Source organism: Neofelis nebulosa, chromosome 4 (genome assembly GCF_028018385.1).
Source record: "Neofelis nebulosa isolate mNeoNeb1 chromosome 4, mNeoNeb1.pri, whole genome shotgun sequence".
Classification (NCBI taxonomy): domain Eukaryota; kingdom Metazoa; phylum Chordata; class Mammalia; order Carnivora; family Felidae; genus Neofelis; species Neofelis nebulosa.
In genome coordinates, this window is record NC_080785.1 from 7,266,696 (window position 1) to 7,290,950 (window position 24,255).

Below are 24,255 nucleotides of genomic sequence, written 5' to 3' on the forward strand. Positions count from 1 at the left end.
GCGCCGGCTCCCAGGATGCAGTGTGGACCGGCCGGGCGCTGACGGCGGCGGCGCGTCTGCGGGCGGAGCGGCGCGGGCCGGCCAGCGAGGAGCGCGGCGACGCGGGCGGAGAAGGCAGGGCAGGGCCGGGCGGGCGCCGCCTGCGGAGAGGCCGGGGGCCGGCCTGCGTGGAGCCGCGCGCGGCGGCGGCGGCGGCGGCGGCGACTTCCTCCGGGCCGGGCCGGACAGCGCACGGCCATGGCCGAGGCGGCCGCGGCTCCGGTAAGGGCGGCCCGCGCGCACCGACGCGCGGACTCGGGGCCCGGGCCCAGCACACGGCGCCGCAGGCCCTGGGGAGGGGCTCCGTGGGCCGGGCCGGGCCTCCGTGCCTGGGCTCCGGCGAGCGGGGCGCGGGGTCCGCCGGGGCCTACGGCGCCCGCCGGCCGGGCCCCCCCATCCGCGGCCGAGCCTGAGCAGGGCGGAACCGACCGTCCCCGCAGCGGAGGCCGCCGCACGCCGAGTTCCTGCAGCCCTCCGCGGCTTCCTGCCCCCGCCCCATCCGCCGGCCCCTCCATCTCCGCGCCCCCCACCCCGCGGCTCCTTTCTCTCCCCACCGCTCTGCCTCGGCGCTCCCTACCCCCCAGCTCCCCCCAGCGGCCTGGTGGCACCTGGGAGGCGTCCGAAGCGGCTTGGATGGCGCGCACACCGAGTGCCCGGCTCCATCGAGGTCGGGGCGGAAGACAGCTGCTCCCTCTCGTAGAAGCAGGCAGGCACCAGCCCTGTTAGGCATTATTTTGTCCTCACAACAAACCTGTGGGGTAGGTGCTCGTTCTGTCATACAAAAGAAAAACCCGAGGCCTGGAGAAGTTAACTTGCCTGGGATCGCACAGCTAGAAAGTGTGTGAAAAGACACAGTTGCTCCGTTTTCGGGGCCTCATTGTGTTTTGGGGGAAGCAGACAGGTACACTGGTGTTAAGGATGCAAAACAGAAAGAGGTGAGTGGTTCCTGCATTGAAGTAGAAAGGGGCTGTGGGAGTGCAGGGGAAGGAGAGGGAGGGACTGGCACCCCTCCCTGGCTTGTGCTTCTGTGATTTGAGCTGGGCTTTTAGGGAAGGCTAGGATTTCATCAGGCTGGGCGGACCAGTGGAGCTTTCCAGGTCGGGAGGTGGGCTGGAGCACAGAGAGAAAGCGGTGGGGGGGCATGTTCAAGGACCAGAAGGCAGCCCCCTGCGCCAGAAGACGGTTTTGGTAGGGAGGCAGTGGGAGAGAAGGCTGCAGGAAGGGTTGGAAGGGGTTTTGATGCCTGGACTTCATCATATGGGTGGGAATTCCTTGAAGGATTTGGAGTTCTCTTACCATCCGCTCCCTGAAGCATGGACTTTCCGCTTCCCTGGCAGGAGTCTGAGGACAGCCCCATATTATCCACCCACCGTTCAGTAAGGAGCTGGGCCTGAGCACAAACAGTCACCACCTCCCACTAAATAGTCTGAAGCCCTTATATGGGGCTCCCTGCCCCATTAAAATGTAAGAAAACTGTGCCTTGCTGGTCGTAAAGTAGTTTACACAGATGTCCTTTTCCTGCAACGCAAAGATTGGGATAATGGCAGTCAAGTGCACTGAGATGCCGAGTAGGATTTCAGGAGCTGGGGAGCCAGGTGATGAAGTGAGTGGATGCTTCTGGAGCAAACTCTTGGGAGGCTGGGGTCAGATGGCAGTGGTTGATCAGAAAGGACACGTGGGCAAGGGAAGGGATGGTCGCCGTCATGGAGGGTGGCCCAAGGTGCCAGCCCAGTTCAGTCCCTGTAGCCTGGAGGCAGAAACACCTACCCCTTGAGAGCTAGAGTCCCGCCCACATCCACCTTCCCTCCAATGGTTCTCTGCCTCTCCAGCTCCTCCCCATCCTCTGAGACCCAGGTGAAGCCCTTCTTCAGGTCAGAGGTCATCTGGTATGGCCTCCTAACAGCCACAGAAGCACTGAGGGTGCTTGACAGTCCCCCCCCCCACGCCCCCCATCACTGCTCACACTCTCCTCCTCTCCCTATTATCTGAAGTGTCCACCCATGTTGTTCTCAGTGACTTTCTCCAAAGGAGCCCTCGTTCCTACTAGGCACCGACCATTTGTTGAGGACTGGTTTCCAGAACGTTGTAAGGACCCGTCCGTCCTCAGGCACCACCAGAAGGAGGCACAAATACCTAAACCTCCTCCCTGACCGGCTGGTCCCACCTTCAGATGTGGGTCAGTCAGGTGGTTCAGCCCGTACCCAAAGCAAAATGAGCCCTTTCCTCAGGGTCCCCAGCTGCCAATCAGGTCATTCAGGCTACCATGCGAACTTTCCAGCAACAGGGAAGTCACTGCTTGGGGCAAGCCTTATGACGGTTATCGTATATATAAAAGTCTAACCTCATGGCATGTTTTTACCTTCTTCCCCAATCTGTCAGGTGTGTCATTGATTTTGGGGTGACTACAAAAATGTCTGAGACTAATTCTCCCTTTGGGAGGGGCTGGATACCACGAGTGACAAAATCAGACTCTCCAGGGACCCAGGGGACCTGTGTTGCTTTTGACCCCTTGACCCACCAATGCCACCTGTGTCAAAAAGTCTAACTCTTGGCTGGTGGAGATTTGCAGTTAACGGCGGTTTTTATTAGTTTAAGGAGGAGCAGTTGGGAAGGGGACAAAATCAGATTGCACTGGAGGGAGAGGAATTAGCTGTTTGATTTTTATGTTTATTAGAGTGAGACATGAGGGGTGCCTGGGTGGCTCAGTCAGTTAAGTGTCCAACTTCGGTTCAGGTCACGATCTCCCAGCTGGTGGGTTCGAGCCCCGCGTCGGGCTCCGTGCTGACAGCTCAGAGCCTGGAGCCTGCCTTGGAGTCTGTGTTTCCCTCTGTCTCTGTCCCTCCCCCACTTGTGCTCTGACTCTCTCAAAAATAAACAAACATTAAAAAAAATTAAAAAAAAAAAAAGAGAGACACGAGATACTTTAAAAAAAAAAAAAAAAAGGCAGTTGAGCAATGCTCATGTTTGTGCCGGTTCAGTGAACCAGCTGTTTTTTGTTTGTGTGTGTGTGTGTGTGTGTGTGTGTGTGTTGCTAGGTCATCATCAGTAGACAGTTCCTGTGCGATTACGGTAGGAAGTGCAGGCTGGGCTCTAGTAAATCTGCAGTTTACTATTTATGCGCTGAAATGAGCCAGCAGGGCTAAGTCACTGTTTCTTAGCAGAACTGCACTGAGCGCCTTCCGCGGGCCGCGCACTGTGCTGCGGAAGATGCTCCAGAGAGCCCCCGCAGGCAGATGCAGATTAATGGGCAGGGCGGTGAACGCTGGGATCCGGGTGTGCAAGGTGTGCTACAGAGGCCTGGAGGGAAGGCGCCAGCCCAAACAGCCGTGGTGTCTGAGTCCCCCAGAGGAGCCGATCACCAGGCCGCGATCTGGCGTGTGGCACGGGGCGTCCCCGCTTTCCCTTTGCGCTCCGCACACACCCCCCACCCCCATCCCCGGCCCAGCCCCCCCACCCCTAGCAGAGATGGGCTCAAGGCACACGGTGGACAGCACGGATGATGGTGGACTTCTCCTTGTTTCCGAAAGATTTCTCCGTGGACAATGGCAGCCACAATTCAGGCCATGGAGAGGAAGATCGAGTCGCAGGCTGCCCGCCTGCTGTCCCTCGAAGGTCGAACTGGGATGGCCGAAAAGAAGCTGGCGGACTGCGAGAAGACGGCCGTGGAGTTCGGGAACCAGCTGGAGGGCAAGTGGGCCGTGCTGGGGACCCTGCTGCAGGAGTACGGGCTGCTGCAGAGGCGGCTGGAGAACATGGAGAACCTGCTGAGAAACCGAAACTTCTGGATCCTGCGGCTGCCCCCGGGCAGCAAGGGGGAGGCCCCCAAGGTATCCCTCGGGCACCGGGGGTGGGACAGCGCGCGGGGCCGTGCCCGTAAGCGTGTGGGTGAGCGCACGTGGTGCTTGTGGTTCCAGGTGCCCGTGACCTTTGATGACGTGGCCGTGTATTTCTCTGAGCAGGAGTGGGGCAAGCTGGACGAGTGGCAGAAGGAGCTCTACAAGCACGTGATGCGGGGCAACTACGAGACGCTGGTGTCCCTGGGTAAGGCGCGATGCTCAGTTTTCTGCTAAATGTGATTTTGAGTGTCCCCAAACCTCTCTCCTCGTGCTGGCGGGCTTCACCACAAGGGTGCGTAAATAACTAGAAGCTTTGACCATGCCAGGTGTTATCTCCTCTCACCATAGAGGAGCACCGGGTGACTGAGTGGAAAGCTTCCTCTAGCCAGTGAAGTTCACGGGTGGCCGGACAGAGAGGCGTGGTGGTGTTTCTCTTAAGCAGGCATGGAGCATGGACGTCTCCGTCCTGCTGAGACGGAGTGTAAAACCTCTGACCGTTCTCGGGTCCAGGAAGGAATCGATCCACTTTCTTTTAGCCTTCTCTTACTGGGACGTGTGGCCTTGATGGTGACACTCCTCCAGTTTAGTGGACAATACGGGCAGACCTTGCTTCCCCTCTGCCCCCACAGACTCCCAGGGCCCCTGTCACTCTCCACATGGGGTAACCCCAAGAGGCTGTTTCTTCCTGGGCTTCTTTCCTCTTGGGATGGTTTCTGCGTGACCCAGACCTGAAGGCAATAAGGCACGCTCAGTGCGGATGGGAACAGGCTCAAGTGTGGTGTTAGATTTTAGCTTGAAGGGAGGCGACTGGGTGGTTCAGTGACCGTCTGACTTCGGCTCAGGTCACGATCTCACGGTTCGTGAGTTCGAGGCCCGCATCGGGCTCTGTGCTGATAGCTCAGATTCTGGAGCCTGCTTCGGATTCTGTGTCCTCTCTCTGCCTCTCTCTCTCAAAAAATGAATAAACGTTACAAAAAAATTTTTTAAATTAAAATAAAATAAAAATGTCTCCCAGACTGCCAGATGTCCCCTAGGAGACAAAATTGCCCATGGTTGAGAACCAGGACTCTTTACTAATCTAGAAATTTCGTTTCTTGGCCATTCTTGGATTCCCAGGCTGCCTTTCCCCAGCTCTGAATGGAACCACGTGGCAAAAGCTAACCTTCCTATCTTTCCTCAGACTACGCCATCTCCAAGCCTGAGGTCCTCTCCCAGACCGAACAGGGGAAGGAGCCATGCAGCTGGCGTCGCACCGCCCCGAAGGTTCCAGATGTTCCTGTGGACCCGAGTCCAGGTGAGGGGCTGAGAGAAGGCCAGGGACGCCAGGCAGTCAGGTGGGAACGGGAAAGTAGAGGGCCAGGGAGGGCATGACTTTCTTTCCAGGAAGAGCCAAGGAGAAACCTCAGCCTCGAATGTTTTAAATCTGTTTTTTAATAGTTGAGTTATGACCTACAGCCTGTTCAACAAACACTCCAGGAATACTTCCCAGCGGGGAAACAGGCAGGAAACCTAGCTTTCCAGAAGACAGATAGAGCCAGGGCCCGGAATTAGGGGAAGAGGGAAGAAGTCACTGAGAGGGAAGGTAGGAGTGTGTCGAAGACAAAATTTCTTTCTCAGTTTTATGAAAAGCCAGCCTTACCCCCGTCCAAGAGCCGATCTCATCGGCCGGTCACATGTTTCAACGTGATTAGAACCACAGATTTATTTAAGGTGAATCTGGACACCCTGGGTCACGGTCTCAGCTTTTCCTGGAGCCAGAGCACCTTTGAAAGTTAAAGAAAGGACAGGTGGATGCGTGAGAAGAGCCTGATCACCAGCGTGATGCCCCAGACAGGTGTAAGGGGTGACAGTCCCTCACTGACCGGGAGACCCCACCTGTGCAGGCTCGAGCCTGCTTTCTCCACAGAACAGCCTCGTCTGTCCCACCTGCCTCAGGATCCCCTGTGGTCCGAACCCCTGTGTTACTGAAAAGTCTACCTGTTTAATCTGTGGTTAATGAAATGTGTTTTCCCTGTTTGCTGCTCCTTCACAATTAGAGTTTCGCCCAGCCAGAGCAGGCGGTGCGTAGAGGTGTTGGGAAAGCATTCACCAGTGTAGTTCCCCAGGCGGCCCCACGGACGGCCCCTGAGTCCTTGCTAGGTGCCAAGGGCAGAGCTGGAAGTGGAGCACAGCGGCGTGACTGGGCAGGGCGCCATGTGGTTGGAGAAGAGGGATCGGACACCTGCCCGGCTTCCTAGCCTGCGGGGGAGGCCCACCGTGGGTTTGTTCATTTTCCTTATAACATCTACGCGGGGGCCTCTCTGGTTTCCACCCCGTCATTCATGAGAGGGAAGAGGGGCCCCGGAAATACCGTGGCTGCTGGCGGGCCCCCACTTGCTCCTCACCCCTTCTGGGCTGGGCGTGCCCTCGACAGACCTCGTCTCCGCTTCAGTTCCTAAATTCTCCCGCCCTGCTTAGTGGGGACTCCGTCCCCAGCAAGACCTCAGATCTTCACGCTCTTCCCGGAGCGTCCCCACCCATTCTTGCTCGGATGGCTTCCCCGGGCCCTGCATTCGCTGCTGCCCGCCCCTGCCCCGCGTCCCGCTCAACCCCGGCCCGGAAGGCGCTGGTGTCCCTGCGCCTCCATGTTGCCTCTGTGCTGGTCTCCCCTCCTCCCTGCAAACCCCCACCTTTCAATCAGACGCCTCCCGTCTTCCTACCGCCTTCCGCAGACCTCATCTCCGCCCCTGCCAGCATTGCCAGCATTGCCAGCCATGGCACGTCCCCAGGATGGCGCTCTGAGCACCGCAGCCTCTCTGTTCCTTTGCCCCCACCCTCCACTCACTCTCCACCACCCACCCGGAGGTCCTGCCCCTGAGGCAGCCCTCCCATCTTCTTGACTTGAACCCGGCGCCCTAGTGCTCCTCCTGTCCTTGCAGATGGCTCTGCCCGGTACCCTGACCCCAGCATCTGGCCCTTCCACTGCCCAGCTAGTCCTCAGTTCCTCTTTGCCCAGCCCGGGCTCTGGTCCACTGGCGTCATCCCCCCGTCACACCTCTTGTGTGTTCACCTGGCAAACTATAATCCTGGTTAGATCCATCTGCCTGTGGTGCACCTGTTCCCACGCAGCTGCATGTGGCTGCAGAAAACCCCATGAGCCTTCTCTTCCTCACCTGCAACCTGGGGGCTTCAGCACTGCTCCGGGGTCGCACGGTGTCTCCTTGGTCCACTCAATTGCCCAGAGGTTGGCAAACCGTGGCCTGCAGGCCGGATCACTCACCGTCTGTTCTTTGTTTGGCTCCCGGACTTAGAAGGATTTTCATGTTGAAAAAATACTGTTTGAAACAAAAAGAAACAAACCTCGTGGCCCTCCCACCCCACCCCAGCAGCCTGTCTGCCTCGTCTGTGCCCCGTTCTCTGTGTTCGCTGCTGTGGCCATCCCTCCCGCCAAAGGCCTGCCTCTGCTGGACACTAGATCCAGTCTGGCCACCTCCCCTCATCCTTCCCACCAGCATCTGCCCCTGCTGTCGGATGCCCGATTTGGAAACAGACCACTTTTGACCCCACAGCCCTGCCGTCCCACTTCTGCCCTCCTCGTGTCACACTGCCCACAGTCGCTGTCCTCCAGCGCCCGCTTTCTCCCATTCCTCTTCCTGCTCTTGAAGCCCTTCCATCAACATGCCTGACAAGACCACCAGAGACCCTCGTGGCCTTACGGGTCTGGTCTTACCAGACCCATTTGGGACATTTGTCACCATTGATCACTCTCTTCCCAGATTCCCTTCTTTGACAGGAAACCTTCCTGGTTTCCTCCTGGTTTCCTCCTGCCTCACTTAATACCTTTCCTGTGCTATTCCTGGTATTCCTTCTGACCTTGAACCGTTGGGGTGCCCTCCCACCTCCACCCATGCCCCTGCTCTGCCATCCCAGCAGTGGCTCTGAGAGCTCCACATGCCACCGGTGTGCCTCTTGCCTCGCCCCTCCCTCAATTCTGCACACCCCGCTGAGCTCCACCTCCTCCCCCCCCCCCCCCACCAGACACGTCTTCCTCTCCCCTGCCACAATAGACAGCTGTCCACCCTGCAGGTGCAGGCCAGGACCCAGGAGTCAGCCCAACGCTTTCTCACACCCACATCCATCGGGAAATCCTAGTAGCTGGCACCCCCTTCAGACTTGTGCAAAGTGCCATCCCGCCTCTACCCTGAGGCCATCGTCTCCTGCGGTCACCTTCCAACCAGCATACCTGCTCCTGCCTTAATCCCCCAGAGCAAGTCCTACACTCTTCTGTTCACAACCCCTTACTGGCTTCCCACTGACTCAGAGACTCTGGCTCATTTCTCTATGTCCCGCTCCCTCTGTTCCAGCCACACCGTCCTCGCTTTCCCCCAACACCGCAGGCTGCTCCAGGCTCCAAGCCTTTGCACTTGCCAGGAATGCCTCTCGGATACTTCCCAGCTCCACCCTTTACCTCCTTTGGGTCTCTGCTTGTTGAAAATTGTGGCCTCTTCCCCCCCCCCAGAATTTTCAGTCTCCTTCTCCTGCTTTGGTTTGTTCCGTAGCAGATGGTGTCATCTATTATGTATATTTCTAGATTGTTATATATAGTTCATATTTACCGAATTGATGGAGATACAGATATTATATGTATTTCACATAGAGAGAGATTATGGATTTCATGTTTACAGATTTATGTATGGCCAGTAAATTTCACGAGGACAAGAACCTGTATGTCTTTTCTTCATATGATCATTACAGGCACCTAGAATACCGCCTAGCACAGAGTAGGAGTTCAACAGTTATTTGTTGAGTGTCTGTGGTGTTATGTAATTTAAAATATCTGCGTGTTAAAATATGTGTGTTAAATTCCTTGTTAGATTTCCTAGACGCACTCCTCCCTATGGTAACCAGTTGTCCTAAAGTTGGTGTTTATCCTTTCCATCCACATTTTATGTTTTGTATTATTTTTTGTTTTTCATTTAAAGCCAAGCTAGTTAACATACAGTGTAATAATGATTTCAGGAATAGAATTTACTGATCCGTCACTTACATATAGCACCCAGTGCTCATCCTAACAAGGACCCTCCTTAATGCCCATCCCCCGTTTAGCCCATCCCCCCACCCACCTCCCCTCCAGCAACCCTCAGTTTGTTCTCCATATTTAAGAGTCTCTTATGGTTTGTCTCCCTCTCTGTTTTTATCTTATTTTTGCTTCCCTTCCCTTATGTTCATCTGTTTTGTATCTTAAATTCCACATAGGAGTGAAATCATATGATATTTGTCTTTCTCTGACTTACTTCATTTGCATAATACATTCTAGTTCCATCCACATAGTTGCAAATGGCAAGATTTCATTCTTTTTGATTGCCGAGTAATACTCCATGTATATATGTATGTAAGTGTATATGTATATGTACATATGTGTATATATATGTATACACACACACACACACACACCACATCTTCTTTATCCATTCATCCGTCAGTGGACACTTGGGCTCTTTCCATCCTTTGGCTGTTGTCAATAGTGCTGCTATAAACATGGGGATGTATGTGTCCCTTCGAAACAGCACACCTGTATGCCGTGGATAAATGCCTAGTAGTGCAATTGCTGGGTCGTAGGGTAGTTCTATTTTTAATTTTTTGAGGAACCTCCACACTGTTTTCCAGAGTGGCTGCACCAGCTCGCATTCCCACCAGCATTGTAAAAGGGTTCCTCTTTCTCTGCATCCTCGCCAACATCCGTTGTTGCCTGAGTTGTTAATGTCAGCCATTCTGACAGGTGAGAGGTGGTATCTCACCGTGGTTTTGATTTGTATTTCCCTGATGATGAGTGATGTTGAGCATCTTTTCGTGTGTCTGTTAGCCATCTGGATGTCTTTGGAAAAGTGTCTATTCATGTCTTTTGCCCATCCATCCCACTTTAAAACTTTTATTTAAAACTACTATGTGTAGGGGCGCCTGGGTGGCTCAGTCGGTTAAGCGGCCGACTTCGGCTCAGGTCATGATCTCACGGTCCATGAGTTCGAGCCCCGCGTCGGGCTCTGTGCTGCCAGCTCAGAGCCTGGAGCCTGTTTCAGATTCTGTGTCTCCCTCTCTCTGACCCTCCCCTGTTCATGCTCTGTCTCTCCCTGTCTCAAAAATAAATTGTTTAAAAAAAAATTTTTTTAAAAATAAAACTACTATGTGTATATGTAGCCATAAACAATATACAATGTGGTTTTGCAGGTTTTGGAAAGTTATATCAATGTCATTATATTTATCACTCAATATTCAGTATTTCAGGTTTATCTCCCTTGATGCATATAGATCAAGTCCATTCATTTTAACAGATGCTTATTATCCCCAAAGCAACCGCATTACAATTTATTATCCACTGGTCTGTTGATTTGCACTTCCGCTGTGTGTGATTTTTCCCTCTCACAAGTGGTGCGGCAGTGGGCAGTTTTACACCTGTCTCTCTGTGTTCATGAGCCGCAGACTCTCTGGGGAATAGACCCGGAGAGGAACCCCTGCATCACAGGGCACACTTGTCTACACCTCTGCTGTTGCCATGGTTACACCAGCGTGTCCCGCTCCCTTCAGCAGTTCTGAGTACCTGTTTTCTTACAGCTTTGCCCACTTTCAGCATGAGACTCTCGCCAATCTGATGGAGGTTGAAATGAACGGCATCGTTTTCATTTGCATTTCCCCCACTCTTAGGGAGGTGGAGCCTCCTTTTCACGTTTATTTGGTTTCTTTGCAAATTGTCTTTTTTTGGTTTTCACTCTCTTATCGATTCAGACTTTACATAGGTTCTGGATACTAACCCTTTGTCTGTTATTTGCATTACAAAACATCTCCCAGTCTGTATCAGGTCTTCTAAGTTTGTAGTGCCTTGTTTAGAAGTCTTGATTTTGGGTCGAATCAAACTTACCCATTTCTTCCTGTACGATCTGCTTTTTCTATCTTAAGATAGCCTTCCCTACCTCATTCCAGGTCAGAAGGACATTCGCCTCTACCTTCTTATAAAACTTTCAGAGTTTTGCTTTTCACATTTAAGTGTTTATCAAGAATTAATATACGTGTAGGTTGCAAGGAAGAATGAAAAATGTTTTTCCCCACAAGGGTATCTGATTTCCCAACAAAGTTTGCTGAGGATTCTTTCTTTTCTCCAATGATTTGTACTGCCAGTTTAGTCGTGAACCAGGTTCCCATACACACAGGCACATTTTCTGGGCTCTTTATTCTGTTTTTTGGGTCTTGGTCTCTACGCCAACACGCACTGTTTTAGCTTCATAATAAGCCCTCGTACCTAGAAGACTAAGCCTTCCCTACTTGCTCTCCAGAACTTTCCGTGGCTTTTGTTCTTCTTGGGCCTTTGTTCTCCTATATGAGTTTCAGAATCTTTATGTCAAGTTCTCAGAAAATCCGGCTGGCATTCTGATTGGAATTGCATTTACTGTATAATTTCATTTCTGGAGAATTACCCTTATTACAACATGAGCCCCTCTACCCATGGGAAGACTCGTTTAACGAAGGCTTCTGTGTGTGCTTGAAGAAGGCTTCAGTTTTCTCTGATCGTTGTGTCTATTGTGAATGGGGTTTTTACATTAATTACTTTTTTTATTATATGAAATTTATTGTCAAATTAGTTTCCATACAACACCCAGTGCTCATCCCAAAAGATGCCCTCTTCAATGCCCATCACCTCCCCTCCCCTCCCTACAGTTTAAATAGTTATCACAGGTACACAGCTCTGCTGTTGACTTTCTTAAGTAAAAAACAACTTTTACTCAACTTTCTTATTCTAATGATTTGCCAATTTAGGTTCTCATGGTTTTTTGCGTTGTTTTTTTGTTTTTTTTTGTTTTTTTTTTAATGTAGGCAATGGTACCCTCCACAGATCACACAAAAGTTATCTCTTCTTTTTAAATTGTTGTAACTTTATTTTTCTCGTCCAGCAGTTTGGCTAGGACATTGCCGAGCAGTTCCAGAGATAGCTGGCATCCTTATCTGTGAGGTGCTTCGAAGGTCTCAGCAGTTAAGGATGGTTTTTGCCATAGACTTTCGATAGTACTCTTATTATAAGTTTATAGAAGTTTCCTTCCACTTCTGGCTAAAGCTATTGTGAGCAAGTATTATGTTGTATCAAATGGGTTTTTTTTTCTTTTTTAATATTGTTTTGTTTCTTTAAAACATTGTAACCGTGTATCATACATAACATTAGCAAATACATACAGAACAAAATCCGTGTGACCCTTGGAGAATCATAGTAAACACCCATAGTCTCAATACCCAGCATCAGAAATAGATCACAGCCAGAACCTTCCATGGCCCCATTGTCATTCTCTGATCCCATCCCCCTCCCTTCCTTTTACAGATAAACAGAAAATTCAGAAGTAGATATGACCAGTCCCTTGGTTTTCTTTACATTTTTCATTCCTTATGTGTATATTCCTAAATGCCATTGTGAACCTTTTTTGAATGACACCACGCCATCTCTATTCTTCAAATTGAACTTGGTACAGATCATAACATCTGTATCCTTTCATTTGACCTTGATTCTGAGCGTCGTCCCTGCTGATGCGGTACAGCTGATGTCCGTTCCTTTTCACCGCTTCATGGGTTTCTCTCTTATGACTATGACACAGAACATTTTTTCCTTCTGCTGATGGGCGTTTGTCTTGTTTCTAACTTTTTTGCTTTTAGGAACAGTGATGTTGGGAACATCGTTACGCGTGCGCAAAACTTCCTCTAGGTGTAGACCCGGCCGTGGAACTGCCGGGGCCTAGGAAAGATGCATGTTCGACTTTTCCAGGTGACGTCTGAGTGTTCAAAGTGGCACTGCCACCAGGCACCCGCCAGCGGCGCCCAGACATCCGCGGCACCTCATCCTCGCCAGCCCCGGAAATGCCTGCGTCCCCGCTTCTGCCCATCTGGTGGGAGTGAACCGGGTTAAAAGTCATATTTTACCACGTGCATTTTCCTAATTAGTGAGATTGCACATCACGTCCCCCGTTTCCAGGCCACTTACCTTTCCTCTTCTGTGAAATGCCTGTTGAGTATGTCTGTTGTCCATTTCTCTTGTAAGTTGTTTTCCCTTTACTTACCGATCTGTAAGCGCTCCTTTCACGTTCTGAGTATTAATCTTCTTGTCAGGTATGTGTATTGCCGATACCTTCTCCGGTCATGGTATATTTTAAAGAACAGATGCTTTTGATTTTAATGTACCGGGATTTACTAGTTTTTACCTTTTTGGTTTGTTCTTTTTATGTCGTAAACTAGTAAGAAATCTTTCCTACCTCGAGGTTGTGATACACCATCTCACATTTTCTTCTAAAGGTTCTGCCTTCCGCGTTCAAGCGCTGAGTCTGTCGGGGCTGGATTTCCCTGGCGGTGGGAGGCGGGAGCCTGGTCCCTCCACACCAGTGCTTTGGGTCTTTTCCTTTGTTCTTTGGGGTCAGCTTCTCAATTGCCTTATAATAAGTTCTGTGAAAAATCCAGCTGGGATTGTGGTTGGAGTTGCACTCAGTCTATTATGCCCATTGGGGACAACGGACTCCTTTGCTGTTATTCGTGTTATTTATGAATGCCTGAAGCCCCTCCGTTCAGCTCGTCTGTACTCTCTCATTGAAGTTTTAGTATTTTCCCCCCAAAAGATCTTGTTTTTGTTGTTGTTAGGTATGTTACTAGGTTCCTGGTGTTTATTTTTATTCTTTCTTTCTTTCTTTTTTTTTTAGTTTTTTCCCTTGTATTTTTCTTAAGTTTTATTTATTGTGAGAGAGAGAGAGAGAAAGAATGAGTTGCGGGGGAGGGGGGGACGGGAGCAGAGAGAGCGAGAGAGATGCAGAGAACAATGCAGGGCTCGAACCCATGAACTGTGAGATTGTGACCTGAGCTGAAATCAAGAGACAGATGCTTAACTGACTGAGCCACCCAGGGGCACCTCTTTCGTTGTATTTTTTTAAAATCATTATTACCAGTGGTGCCTTTTGTTAACATGCTTCTTCTGTCTGTTGCCGATGTATGCTAGGGGCTGCGGGGCAGGAAACACTCCTCTCCAGCCACTTTATCTCTCGAAGGGGCTCAGTTATGTGACATCCCTCTCTGCCCCCAGGCATCCCCTCCAGGGGGCCCACCAGGGACATATCTTGTCATTGGAGAGTTTGGGAGTAGGGTTGGACAAGTACAGTCGTTGTCTGTCCGTCCTCCTCCCCTGGGGCAGCTGGTCACCCACAGAGGACAGGTTCCTTCACTGCGGTCAGGTAGGGGACTTCCTGTCCTAGAGTCAGTACTAGGAACCCCTCTTGTGCACGATAATCCTCAGCTATCATTATGTAATAAAAACAGTTTACCCTCACCTGACTTCCTCTTTTGTTTTATTTTCTCTGTTAAGATCCACGACAGGGAAGAAAAATGGTAGTTGATAGGCTCCCTTAAAACCCTTTTGAGGGGCGCCTGGGGGGCTCAGTTGGTTAAGCGTCTGACTTGGGCTCAGGTCATGATCTCGCGGTCCGTGAGTTCGAGCCCCACGTCGGGCTCTGTGCTGACAGCTCAGAGCCTGGAGCCTGTTTCAGATTCTGTGTCTCCCTCTCTCTCTGACCCTCCCCCATTCATGCTCTGTCTCTCTCTATCTCAAAAATAAATAAACGTTAAAAAAATAAAAAAAAAAAAAACCCTTTTGGAAAGCGTACAAAAATACAGTTGTATTTCATTTACTGATATTTCCACCTAAAAACCTTGCTCACATTCTCATTAATGCTAATAACATTGCTAATAATTGTCTGATGATTCTCAGATCTCCTGAAAAGATAATCCTATCATCTATGAGTAATAAGAATGTTTTGTCTCCTTTCAAATCTTTACGGCTAATTTTTCTCTTGTCTTATTGTGCTGGCTGAAATAAAAGTGGCGATAGCAGGTATCCTTGGTTCATGATTTTAAAGAGAATGCTTATTAACTTTTCACATTGAGTCTAACGTTTGTTAAAGGTTTTGTTTATCAGTACCCTTTATGAAGTTAAAGAAGTTTCCCGTATTTCCAATTGATGAGATATTTCTAACAAGGAAAGATGTTGAATTTTTATAGAATGCTATTCTGGTGTCTGTTGAGATGATTATGTGATTTTTCCTCCTTTAACCTGCTAATACAGCAAATTATGTGATTTTCTATTGTTGAATCAATCTTGTGATCTGAGAATAAACCTAACTTAGTCGTGAACCTTTATATACATTGCTGGATTCTGGATTAGTATGCTAGTTGTTTAGGATTTTTGAATCTTTGTTCATGAGTGAAACTGGCCTATGTAATTTTACTTTTTCAGACTGTCTGGTTTTGATATAAGCTATGACGTATTCCCTCCGTTTTTATTTTCTCAGAGGGTTTGTGTAATATTGGAATTATCCGTTCCTTGAATGTTGAGTAGAGAATACCAGTGAGGCCATCTGGGCCTCAAGTGGTCTTTGTGGGGGGAGATTTTTGTCTACTGACTGAAGTTCTTTAATAGGGATAGGACTATTCAGGTTTTCTATCACTTTTTAGTCAGTTTTAGCAAATTCTAGTTTTTCTAAGAAATTTGTCCACCTCCCCAGAGTTTCCAAATGACTTGGAATAACATTCATAAAACCATCTTCTAATCTCTGCTGTGTTTATAATTCTGTTCTTTTTCCATTCTTCATGTCAGTTATCAGTGCTTTCTCCTTTTTTTCTTGATAGATGTAACGGTTTAATAGTCTCTTCAAAGAACCAACTTTTGGCTGTCTGTATTCTATCTTTGTTTTCTCTTTTATTAATTTATGCTCTTGTATTGTTGCCTGTCTTCTACTTTTTATTTATTTTATTTTTAATGTTTATCTATTTTGAGAGAGAGTGTGTGCACGAGTGGGGGAGGGTCAGAGAGAGAGAGAGAGAGAATCCTAAGCAGGCTCCACACTGTCAGCACAGAGCCCGATGCAGGGCTCAATCTCACAAACTGTGAGATCGTGACCTGAGCCAAAATCAAGAGCCAGACTCAACTGGCTGGGCCACCCAGGCATCCCTGTCTTCTAGTTTTTAAAGGGGTTTTGTTGTGGATGTCATTTCTTTTCCAGCATCTTGCCCTGACCCTTAATTTTCAACCCGTCTTCTCTTTTTTAATATAAATATACAAGGTCATAAAATTCCCTCTAAGTACCATTGTAGATGCAACTCACATATTTTGATAAATTATATTTTCGTTAGCATTGGGTTCCAAATATCTTCTAATTTTCATTGTGATTTCTCCTTAGAGTCTTGAATTATTTAGAAAACATAGATTTTTTTTTTTATGTTTATTTTCGAGAGAGAGAGACAGACAGACAGAGTGTGAGTGGAGGAGGGGTAGAGAGAGAGAGGGAGACACAGAATCCGAAGCAGGCTCCAGGCTCTGAGCTGTCAGTCAGCACAGAGCCCAACGTGGAGCCCAAACCCACAAACTGTGAGATCATGATCTGAGCCAAAGTCGATCGCTTAACCTACTGAGCCCCCCAGGCGCCCCAGATATTTTTAAATTTTAGTAGGTATGGGGAGTTTGGGGGGGTATATGTTATTGATTTCTAACTTAATGTTATAGTTACAAAATCAGTGTTTAAAAGATTAGTATTTTAAAATTGACTAAAGTTTTCTTTATGGTCTAGAAAGTGTTCATTTTTCCTTATTGCTCTGGGTGGCTTAAAAAACTTGTGTTTTCCTTGTCTTTAGATTCTACTATGTCCATTTGATCAGGTTTGTTAATAGTGTATTCGAATCCTATGACCTTGAGTCAGCTAGATTTATCAGTTACAGAAACAGGTATGTTGAAATACTCCACTGAGAAGTTGGGAGTTATTTCTTCTGGAGTTTTGCTGTATTATTTTAAAGCTAAGTTATTAGATTAAAAATGTAGAATTAGTTTTTCTTTCTGGCCAATATAACTTGGCACAGTGGTCCTTTTTTTATTTCTGTGAATATTTCTCTTTTTAAATTCTATTTCGATGGGGCACCTGGGTGGCTCAGTTGGTTCAGCTTCCAACTTCGGCTCAGGTCATGATGTCACAGTTTGTGAGTTCGAGCCCCATGTCGGGCTCTGTGCTGACAGCTCAGAGTCTGGAGCCTGCTTCAGTTTCTGCATCTCCCTCTCTCTCTCTGACCCTCCCCTGCTTGTGCTCTGTCTCTGTGTCTCTCTCTCAAAAATAAATAAACATTTTAAAAAAGTAAAAAAAAAAAAAAATTCTATTTTGGGACGTCTGGGTGGCTCAGTCGGTTAAGCCTCTGACTTTGGTGCAGGTCATGATCTCGTGGTTTGTGAGTTCAAGCGCCACGTCGGGCTCTGTGCTGACAACTCAGAGCCTGGAGCCTGCTTTGGATTCTGTGTCTCCTTCTCTCTCTGCCCTCCCCTTCTTGTTCTGTCTGTCTCTCTCTCTCTCTCTTAAAAATAAACATTGAAAAAAAACTTTATTTCATCAGATATGGGATAACTGCATCTTTTTAAAAATTTTCTTTATTCTGGCTTTGATTCTTTTACACTGCTTTTGCAGCCTTCTGTTGTAGGCGTGTCTTTTGCAAACAGCATATAGTTAGGTTTCTTGTTCATTTTTAGTCCGATCATCTTTACCTTTTAAATGTCCAGCATGGTGAGCACTAGCCACATGTGGCTGTTGGTGACTTAAAAAGTACTATAAAGATGAGATACATAAATGCTGAACATTTTGGATATATTGGGTTAAGTGAAATATATTGTTAAAATTAATTCCACCTGGGGGCGCCTGGGTGGCGCAGTCGGTTAAGCGTCCGACTTCAGCCAGGTCACGATCTCGCGGTCTGTGAGTTCGAGCCCCGCGTCAGGCTCTGGGCTGATGGCTCGGAGCCTGGAGCCTGTTTCCGATTCTGTGTCTCCCTCTCTCTCTGCCCCTCCCCCGTTCATGCTCTGTCTCTCTCTGTCCCAAAAATAAATAAAAAACATTAAAAAAAAAAAATTTTAAAATTAATTCCACCTGTTTCTTTTTATTTTACTATTTTTTTTAACATTTGTTTATTTTATTTTTGAGAGAGAGAGAGAGAGAGAGAAAGCATGAACTGGGGAGGCGCAGAGAGGGAAAGAGAGGTAGAATCCCAGGCAGGCTCCACACCACCAGCACAGAGCCTGACGCGGGGCTTGAACCCAGAAACCGTGAGATCATGACCTGAGCTGACGTCAGACACCCAACCGACTGAGCCACCCAGGCGCCCCTCCTGTAATCAGTTTTGATACTCTCATCAGATGCTCCCCTTTTTATTTTTCCGAATATATTAAGGTCCATATTCTGTATATGGTAATTCCAGTATCCTAACATCTCTGCAGGGCAGATCCTGCAGTGTGTGGTCTGCTGACCCACTGAGGCAGCTGCTTTTCTGGTTGAGGTGGTGATTTGTAGTTGTGAGCTCAGTAATGTCTGGGAACTGTGTTTATTTTTTTTTGTCATGTTTAATTTTATTTATTTATTTTGAGAGAGACGGAGAGTGAGCTCGCATGCATGGGCACAAGCCAGGGAGGAGCAGAGAGAGAGGGAGGGAGAGAGAATCCCAAGCAGGCTCCGCGCTGTCAGCACAGAGCCCGACAGGGGGCTCGATCTCAGGAACCGTGAGATCATGACCTGAGCTGAAACCAAGAGTCAGACGCTTAACCGACTGAGCCACCCAGGCATCCCCTGAAAGATTTAAGATGTTTAAGATGCTGTCATTCTGAGACCCTCTGTCCACCTCTGCTGGTCCTTGGGGCCACCAAGACCTTGGCCTGGAGGTTTCCAGGTCACTCCGTGGTGTGACCTGGCACCACTGACCCTCGGGCACAGGCTGTGCTGTGTCAACTCCCACGCTGATACTTAAGACACCATATCCTTCAGCTTCTTTTTTTCCGTAGTTCTTGGGAGTGAGTTCGGCCATGACTCTCATGTTGTTTGGCCGCTCTCCTGGTTTGTAAGTTTATTTTCATAGGACCTCCTGTGGCCTGAGTTGTGGGGGGGTGTCCCCATGGGCAGGTTTGCATTGCCTGTGCTAGGCGGGGGGGCCGCCTGGGCACCGTGGTGGTCAGCCAGCGTTTCTGTGAATTTCTCAGCTTAGGGTCTCTGCACCACGTAGGTAGTATGAATTCGGTGTGGACATGGGGAAATTCCCGTTTCTTAGGGTGGCTGTCCCACCCGTGGCTCTAGACAGGTGGCGGCTTCCCTGTAGTGCCCTCAGGTGGATGCAGTTATTTCCAGCTCCCAGCTCACCGAAGGGACAGAGCTTCCTGGCTCCTGGCTTCACGCAGGCAGCTCAGCACTGTCTCGCCACACCTGGACATCAAAGCCCAGCCTCCAAGGCCTGTGTCCTGTTCCAACAACTCCCTGGGTCACCTGGCCTCTGTTCCAACTCTTGATTTGACTTTGCATTTGCTCTTTGATTCTTACATCTGGAATCTTTGTTTTATGCTCACTCATATACATGTGCGGGGGGGGGGGGGGGCGGAGGGGTAAGGTTTGGGGGGATACTCGGGCTTACATTTTATGTAACATTTCTGTGTTAAGAGTGAGAGCAGGACCTCCCCAGAGCAGCGCGGCCTTCCCCAGGGACCAAAGATCCAGCCCTAAGAACTCACAGTCGTATTCCTCACCCCTTCCCACCCTCCCCTATGCTCACTACCGTGTGACTTCACGCTTTGCCCAGAAGGCCCCGCTGTCCCTGCTTGCTCTGGCCTTCCGTTCCCACCAGGCTCTTTTGCCATCTGAGCCTTGTAAGCGCCCGTGTCCATTTCCTTGGCTGGATGTGTGTCCCCCACCGGGGCCGAGGGGCCCTGATGCTGTGTGTTCATGCACTTTCCCTTTCTCAGGCTCGGGGCCCCCGGTTCCTGCCCCTGACCTCTTAATGCAGATCAAGCAGGAGGGCGAGCTCCAGCTCCAGGAGCAGCAGGCTCTGGGGGTAGAGGCCTGGGCAGCCGGACAGCCAGATATCGGGGAGGAGCCATGGGGCCTCAGCCAGCTGGACTCCGGAGCAGGAGACGTCTCTACAGATGCCGCCTCTGGTGAGTGGCCGCAGCTAAAGCAGACACAGGGACAAGTGTGGGGGCTGATGGCAGGGTGTGGGAAAGGACCTGGAAGCACTGTGGAGCTGTGGCCTCCCAGATCTCGGACATCTGGCCTGACCCACTGGGGAGTTTTCCCCCCTGAAGGGAGGGGGCTGTGCCTAATGATACCTTGTGCCCCCCCCCCCCTCACCGGGTTTGGTGGTGCTTACGTCTCAGAGCCTCTCTGTGTGACCTCGGTCCACTGCACTCCTGTTCGCCTTGCCCTCGCCCCGGGGCAAATTGCCAGCTGCCACGCATTACAGAGGCCTGCACAAAATAAGCAGTGATGTCGAGCTTCCTGGTGCCTCAGAGAAGGGGGCCACAGAAAACCGGGTGCGGGAGAGGAGAGGTGGTTACGCTCCCGCAAAAAAGGCCCAGGTGGGATCTTAGGGTCTCACCTGCCCTTCCTTCCCCTAACCCCCAGGCTCTGATCTGTCCTCACTGCAGGCGTCCACTCCAACTTTTCCACCACGATCCCACCCACTTCCTGGCAGGCGGACCTCCCTCCCCACCACCCTTCTTCAGCATGCTCGGATGGGACACTGAAGCTCAACACAGCAGCCTCCACGGAAGGTATGGTGCGGCCGAGAGGGGGCGGGAAAGGCTCGCGTCTGCCTGCAAGGCTGCCTCGGCCCAGGGCCCTCGTTTTTACTGCCAAACTGCCCTGACCTCTCAGCCAACAGGCCTTTAGGTGTCTGTGGCGTTAGGACTCTATAGTCTGTCCTTGATCTCCTTCCAAACTCTTAAGCTCGAACAGCCTTTCTTGAGAGCGTATGTGTTTCCGACTGTCTGTTTCACATATGGTCCTAACCAGTCAACCCTGTTAAAGCTGATCCCTTGAGAAGGACGTATCGCCTGCCCAGGCTCAGCCATCCTGGCTCTCTGCTGGCATGGGAAAAACCAAACCAGACCGGAGCCGCTTGTGAGCTATCAACACTACCAAAGACAGGCGTCCGAAGGCCAGGATCAGGAAGAACGACTACCAAACTTATGGATTAGTTTTCCATTTACTTCTGTTTTGAAGGCCAGTTATCTGTTACTTTTCTCATTCCTCATATTTGTGCTAAAAGCCCAGGTCCCTGATATAAAACTTCAGGATGTGAGAATCAAGTACATTTATATAAAATCAAACACAGTTTTACTGTTTGGCTAATATTTTTCTCACTAGCCGGCTGGCCACATAGAATGCTTGCTGCATTCCAAACGTGCCCACCAGTGGTCAGCCTTAGGATGAACTCAGGAGTAGCCTTAATAACCAAAGAGAAAATGAAAATGGACCCGGGTGAGCAAATGCCATGGTTGCTTTACCTGTGAAGGTCCTCGCCCAGGGTTTGGCCCGCATGACTGCGTGGGGGGAGGGGGGGTGCTCTGCCCAACGGGATCCTGAGGCTTGGGAGAGTAGGGCTCCCGGTCATGGTGGAGCGGAGTAGCTGCCGAACAGCCAGATGGAAGGATCTGAACAGCCAGATGGAAGGATCGGCTCCTCCCTTAAGCAGGTACGGGGACGCGACGATACCGGGTCCTTCTGCCTTTCTCAGCAGATGTCAAAATTGTGATAAAAACAGAAGTCCAGGAAGAGGAGGTGGTGGCCACGCCAGTGCATCCTACCGACCTGGAGGCTCACGGGACCCTGTTTGGACCAGGCCAAGCCACAAGGTTTTTCCCTAGTCCCGTCCAGGAAGGAGCCTGGGAAAACCAGGGCGGCTCCTTCCCCAGCCAGGACCCTGTGCTGGGGCTGAGAGAGCCCGCCCGGCCTGAGCGGGACATGGGCGAGCTCAGCCCCGCGGTGGCCCAGGAGGAGACCCCGCCGGGGGACTGGCTCTTTGGGGGGGTCCGGTGGGGCTGGAATTTCCGGTGTAAGCCCCCCGTGGGCCTGAACCCGAGGACTGGGCCCGAGGGGGTGCCCTACACCTCCCCCGACAGCGGGGAGGCCGTGCTGGACCCCAGCCAGGCCCCGAGACCCTTCGGCGACCCCTGTAAATACCCCGGCCGGACCAAGGGCTTCGGCCACAAGCCGGGCCTGAAGAAGCACCCCGCCGCCCCGCCGGGAGGGCGGCCCTTCACCTGCGCCACGTGCGGGAAGAGCTTCCAGCTGCAGGTGAGCCTGAGCGCGCACCAGCGCAGCTGCGGGCCGCCCGAGGGGGCGCCGGGGGCGGCGGGCGGCGGCGCGCGGGACGGCAGCGCGCTGCGGTGCGGGGAGTGCGGCCGCTGCTTCACGCGCCCCGCGCACCTCATCCGCCACCGCATGCTGCACACGGGCGAGCGGCCGTTCCCCTGCACCGAGTGCGAGAAGCGCTTCACCGAGCGCTCCAAGCTCATCGACCACTACCGAACGCACACGGGCGTGCGGCCCTTCACCTGCACGGTCTGCGGCAAGAGCTTCATCCGCAAGGACCACCTGCGCAAGCACCAGCGCAACCACGCGGCGGGGGCCAAGGGCCCGGCCCGCGGCCAGCCCCTCCCGCCCCTCCCGGCCGGGCCCCCGGACCCCTTCAAGAGCCCGGCCTCCAAAGGACCCTTGGCCTCCACAGACCTAGTGACCGACTGGACTTGTGGCCTGAGCGTCCTGGGACCCAGCGACGGCGCGGACCTGTGACGCCCCCCGCCCTCCCCCGCCCGAGCTGGCGAGGGTGGGGGGGGCGCCCCGGTCCCCTGGCCCGGCTGCAGGCCGCGCGCCTAAGGAGAGCCGCACTCGGAGGCGGCAGGGCGGTGGTGGGAACGGAGCCCGGGGAAGCCGGTTTCCCAGCCGCTGAACTGATCGCTGGAGGGAGAGAAACTATCAAACGATCCGGCCTCCACCTCTAAACAAAGTAGAATTCTCTGATTGTGAAACTGAGCAGCATAGAATTTTAAGTAATTTAATTATGGAAACTTTTTTTTTTTTTTTTTTTAATTCTTGACGAAAACGCTGGAAAATAGTCGTAGCACCAGTTTAAACTTTATAGTGTACTTTCGGTTTCCGGAGCGTGCGTTTGTGTGGGCTGTGACCGTACCAAGTCCGACAGTGAGTTGGCCGGCTGGGGACACAGGTGAGGAGGGTCCCGGACCTGCCCTGGCCCCGCTGACTCCTAGGGAGGGGCCGGTGGGGGTGGTGGTGCAGCAGAGTTGAGAAACCCCCGCCCCACCTGGCCACCAAGCTGGCCTGGGGATGGGGCAGGTCTGGGCCTGGGGCTCCAAGCTCCTCCCATCACCCCTCCCCTCCAGGGTGTGGAACCCCCACCACGGGTCAGAGTCAGCAGGGAGAAGGACGCGCCCACCGGCAGCCAGTCCCGTTCCCCACCTTGCCCCTCCATCTGAAAAGTCCCCCCATCCAAAGTGCTGGCCCATTATGGGCCATCTGCCGCCCCTAACGGCAAGGGATCTGGGTGGTGTCACCCTGTTATGGGACTCAGGGCCTCATAAAGGAGAGCCACCTGAAAACACAGTGTTAGGGCTGCGCAGGAGAGGAGGCAGAGGTGGGCAGGCCCAACCTTTCACCCTCAGTTACCGGCGGAGCCAGGAACAAAGCCTGGCCTGCCGAACCCCACGAACCCCATGTGGGGCCGCTTTCCTCTCCAGCCAAATGCTTCTCTTTTCTTTGCTCTGTGTAGTGAGTGTTTCTTCGTTGTCAGAACGCTTTCACATCGCGTCTCATTTGATTACTGTGACCTTGTAAAGCACGCGGGACGAGTGTTGTTAGAGATGAGGAAGTAAACTCCTCCAAGGGCACCCCTCCCAGCCTCACGAGGGAGTGCGCGGCCGCGTGCCAGCAGTCGAGGAAGGCCACGGATTAGACAGGCTGGTCGTCCTGGAACACCACCGGCTTGGGGGAGGGAAGGTACTCGCGGCTGCCCTCTTAAGATTTGTACCACCGCTGGCCGAGCAAAATCATCAGGCGTCAAGGTTCTGCTGGCCTGTCTGGAGTGTGCACCCATTCTCCCCACCCGGCGGGTTGGTGGGGGGAGGGGGGGTGCCAGGTGGCAGGTCTGAGGCTGCGTGAGGGGCAAGTGCTTGTTCATTCCCCCTCTGACATCTTAGAGGTAGAATTAGAAACGGCCCAGGTTTCTTGATTCTGCCGCAATGCTGTCCCTACCACACAAGTGTCCATTCCTGTTTCATTGGCACAGCCACTGGTCCCCTTGCCCCCAACGGGTAACCTGTTCCCCCCCTGAGGAACCAGAGACCGTGGCTTCCTTTCAGTCCGCTTCCTCATGCGTCCTTTTATTAGGCAATAGTCTAGTTCGGAAAATTGTTTCTATGTACTGTATATTTTGTACCCGTTTACACTTCTAATATTGATATAACTGATATTTTGAAAAACGGATGAAGAGGAAACATCCTGTTAAAATAAAACCTAACCAGCACCAA

The 24,255-nt window shown here is 51.4% G+C and overlaps 1 protein-coding gene across 7 annotated transcripts; it reads left to right on the top strand.

The window, feature by feature from the left end:
* On the top strand, positions 1 to 24,255 carry ZNF746 (zinc finger protein 746). 7 transcript variants are annotated; one of them, XM_058723912.1, is made up of 7 exons: positions 1 to 261; positions 3,567 to 3,866; positions 3,954 to 4,080; positions 5,056 to 5,169; positions 19,675 to 19,866; positions 20,356 to 20,481; positions 21,447 to 24,255. In XM_058723912.1, the coding sequence occupies exons 1-7, from the start codon at positions 238 to 240 to the stop codon at positions 22,502 to 22,504; spliced, it is 1,941 nt and encodes a 646-aa protein (XP_058579895.1). In that variant the 5' UTR covers positions 1 to 237; the 3' UTR covers positions 22,505 to 24,255. The 7 variants fall into 7 exon arrangements, with proteins under 7 accessions (XP_058579895.1, XP_058579896.1, XP_058579897.1 ...); XM_058723913.1 differs by having other exon boundaries at positions 2 to 261; positions 21,450 to 24,255; XM_058723914.1 differs by having other exon boundaries at positions 3 to 261; positions 3,999 to 4,080.

Excerpts from the sequence above, each read along its gene's own strand:
- ZNF746 (XM_058723908.1), top strand. The coding sequence starts at position 3,247 with ATGCTCCAGAGAGCCCCCGCAGGCAGATGCAGATTAATGGGCAGGGCG. Across the intron at positions 3,867-3,953 it reads GCAAGGGGGAGGCCCCCAAG|GTGCCCGTGACCTTTGATGA; the intron begins GTATCCCTCGGG and ends TTGTGGTTCCAG. Across the intron at positions 19,867-20,355 it reads CTCTACAGATGCCGCCTCTG|GCGTCCACTCCAACTTTTCC; the intron begins GTGAGTGGCCGC and ends TCCTCACTGCAG.